Below are 2309 nucleotides of genomic sequence, written 5' to 3'. Positions count from 1 at the left end.
TCACTGGGATGCCTTTCGGTCTAACCCGAGCTTTTTTAGATCTCGGCCGGACACCAGTTCTTACAAACTCCCTTCGACGGGAAGTCAACGAAAATGTACAAGTGGAACGACAGAGTCCCGAGCTCTAGAAGGAACGTATGGAACGCCTTCAATTATTACAGGAATGGGTCACCGAAAACCTGGCAACATACGCTACCTTCGGCTGCGCAAAATTACAGCGCCAAGCTAGCTAAGAAATTTCACGTACCGTATAGCATTACCAGAACCATATCTCCTATCATCGTGGAACTTACCGACGTAGTTAGTTACAAGGTGATTGGGAAAATTGATATTGGACATTTAAAACCATATCGTAACAATTAGGCTTCAATTTCGTAGATATCGCAAACCGTACCGTAATGCAATACCGCTACAAACCATGAGTACCCACTCTAGCGACACTGAGGTGGAGCTGGTCGAAGAACCCAACGTCGAGGATGTGGACGCCGAGAAGCCCAGGGGCTGGGCCAGGCTGACTCGACATCTACTGCTGTTGGGCCAACTACAATACCGCTACCCCGACCTATGGTTGGACAAAATCACCGCCGCCATGGAGGTTCAGGAGGACCGAGCCGAGAGGTATAGGGCTCGGAGACAATCGGCCATTCTCCACCAACACCCGGACGACCATACTCAGGGTACGCAGGCCGGAAACAGGCTCGCGCAGTGGGAGGTCGGGACCCAGGCGGAGAGTCCGGTCATGATGGATGCCGTGGTAGATGCGAAGGAATATACCGTAACGGTCAGCTGGCTAAGGTGGGCGCCGATACCAACTATAACCATCACATACATAATTTCAAAATAATAAACAAAGACGGTCGACGTTGACCGATGCATACCAGGAGGATGACCCATAACAGGACACACAAATAGGGGAAGGACGTCGACAAGGTAATCTGACGAGAGCTCCGGGAGAGTATAAATTGGAGGACCACGGAGGGCAGGCACCAGTTGTCTGGCAAAGCGCCGAGCTGCGGGCACTCTCGAATTTAGCTTCACAAAGTTAGAGTAGAACTTTGTCACTTACGCCGCCTGTATACATATATATGAATATATCATTACTTGATTAATGCTTACTTTTAATGCTGACGAGAAAGCATAAACCTTATTTCTAGGAGTTATGTAGCGGGAAATGCATGGAAGTACAAATCGTTCTGATTTGTATGCTCATATGTTTTTAAGGAAACATTCTCTTACAACTATTTTATACATTGTGACGTGGATTTTTCCCGCTCTTCGGTCACTCGGAGAAAATGACCGAGAACTTACCTCGTGCACAATAAATCGGCGTCCACGATGTACCCTGGACCTAAAACAATATCGCGAAATTTGTTGGGCGCCTGGCGTGATTAACACGCCTCGAAATCGGTAATGCGAAATACCGTGACCATATACTCGATAGCTCAGTACCGCGGAGAGGGGAGGGGTAATTTTTGGGTAGAGAGAGATGTAACACAAGTAAGCCAACGCGTGGTTTGGCCAAATCACTATAAAATTCCAATAATATATTTCTCGTCAGCGATATTACAAAAAAACAAGAATAAAAATAATAATACGACTGCGCAAGTCGTCCTTCGCGATTCCAAATACAAAGGTTTAAATTTAATCCAAAAGAAGTAAGAAAGGGAGAAACAAAGCAAATAAAAAAAAAGGTGAATAAATCTAGGAGACCTCTACGGCCTACGTGCGCTAGTCGCCGTCTTAATAATACCCTAACTCGCAAAAATCAAAAACAAAATCGGACTCGATGCGCTGCCCGCGATCGTCCTCGACTACGACGCTACTCGTCACTTAATTATAAACCGCTAAACAAAAACGTGATCTAGATCATACTCGACGCGCTAATCGCAATCGTGATTAAATCTAGCTGATATCTTATTTCTACGGGCGCTAGTCGCCACCTTACTGCTGCACCAGAATTCGTAAACTAACTCAAAAAGACGTGACTCGACGCGCTAATCGCGACCAAATTAATAACTCTAGGAAGCTTTTCTGATCGTGCGAGTGTGTAGCGTATTATGACGCATCCGAGCTCCAGTCGTAGTCCCTATTTCCCCAAAGTTCACAACCCTTTCCGCTAAATCAAGCATCTACGCACGGTAACACGCGACCCCCCCCCCCCCGAGAGGTGACCCTTTTTACGTACGCAGACCCGACGAGACCCCGTGCAGCGGAATTTGGCCGCACTCAATTTCGAACCGAAATTGTTCCCCACTCGAAACCGTGACTCTACGCGAGACTTTACAGGGATCCACTTGACTCTACGCGTT

General features: G+C 47.0%; 1 protein-coding gene across 1 annotated transcript; it reads left to right on the top strand.

The window, feature by feature from the left end:
- Positions 1-386: 386 nt before the first annotated feature.
- LOC124294488 lies at positions 387-1109 on the top strand. Its single transcript, XM_046739732.1, has 2 exons — positions 387-795; positions 882-1109. Exons 1-2 carry the CDS (start codon positions 419-421, stop codon positions 910-912), a joined length of 408 nt encoding a protein of 135 aa, XP_046595688.1. The 5' UTR covers positions 387-418; the 3' UTR covers positions 913-1109.
- Positions 1110-2309: the final 1200 nt, after the last annotated feature.

Source organism: Neodiprion lecontei, chromosome 5 (genome assembly GCF_021901455.1).
Source record: "Neodiprion lecontei isolate iyNeoLeco1 chromosome 5, iyNeoLeco1.1, whole genome shotgun sequence".
Lineage (NCBI taxonomy): Eukaryota > Metazoa > Arthropoda > Insecta > Hymenoptera > Diprionidae > Neodiprion > Neodiprion lecontei.
This window is presented reverse-complemented; position numbering and strand designations above follow the sequence as displayed.

Coding starts and splice junctions, on each gene's coding strand:
- LOC124294488 (XM_046739732.1), top strand. CDS start 419: ATGAGTACCCACTCTAGCGACACTGAGGTGGAGCTGGTCGAAGAACCC. Junction 796..881: donor GTAACGGTCAGCTGGCTAAG/GTGGGCGCCGAT, acceptor GATGCATACCAG/GAGGATGACCCATAACAGGA.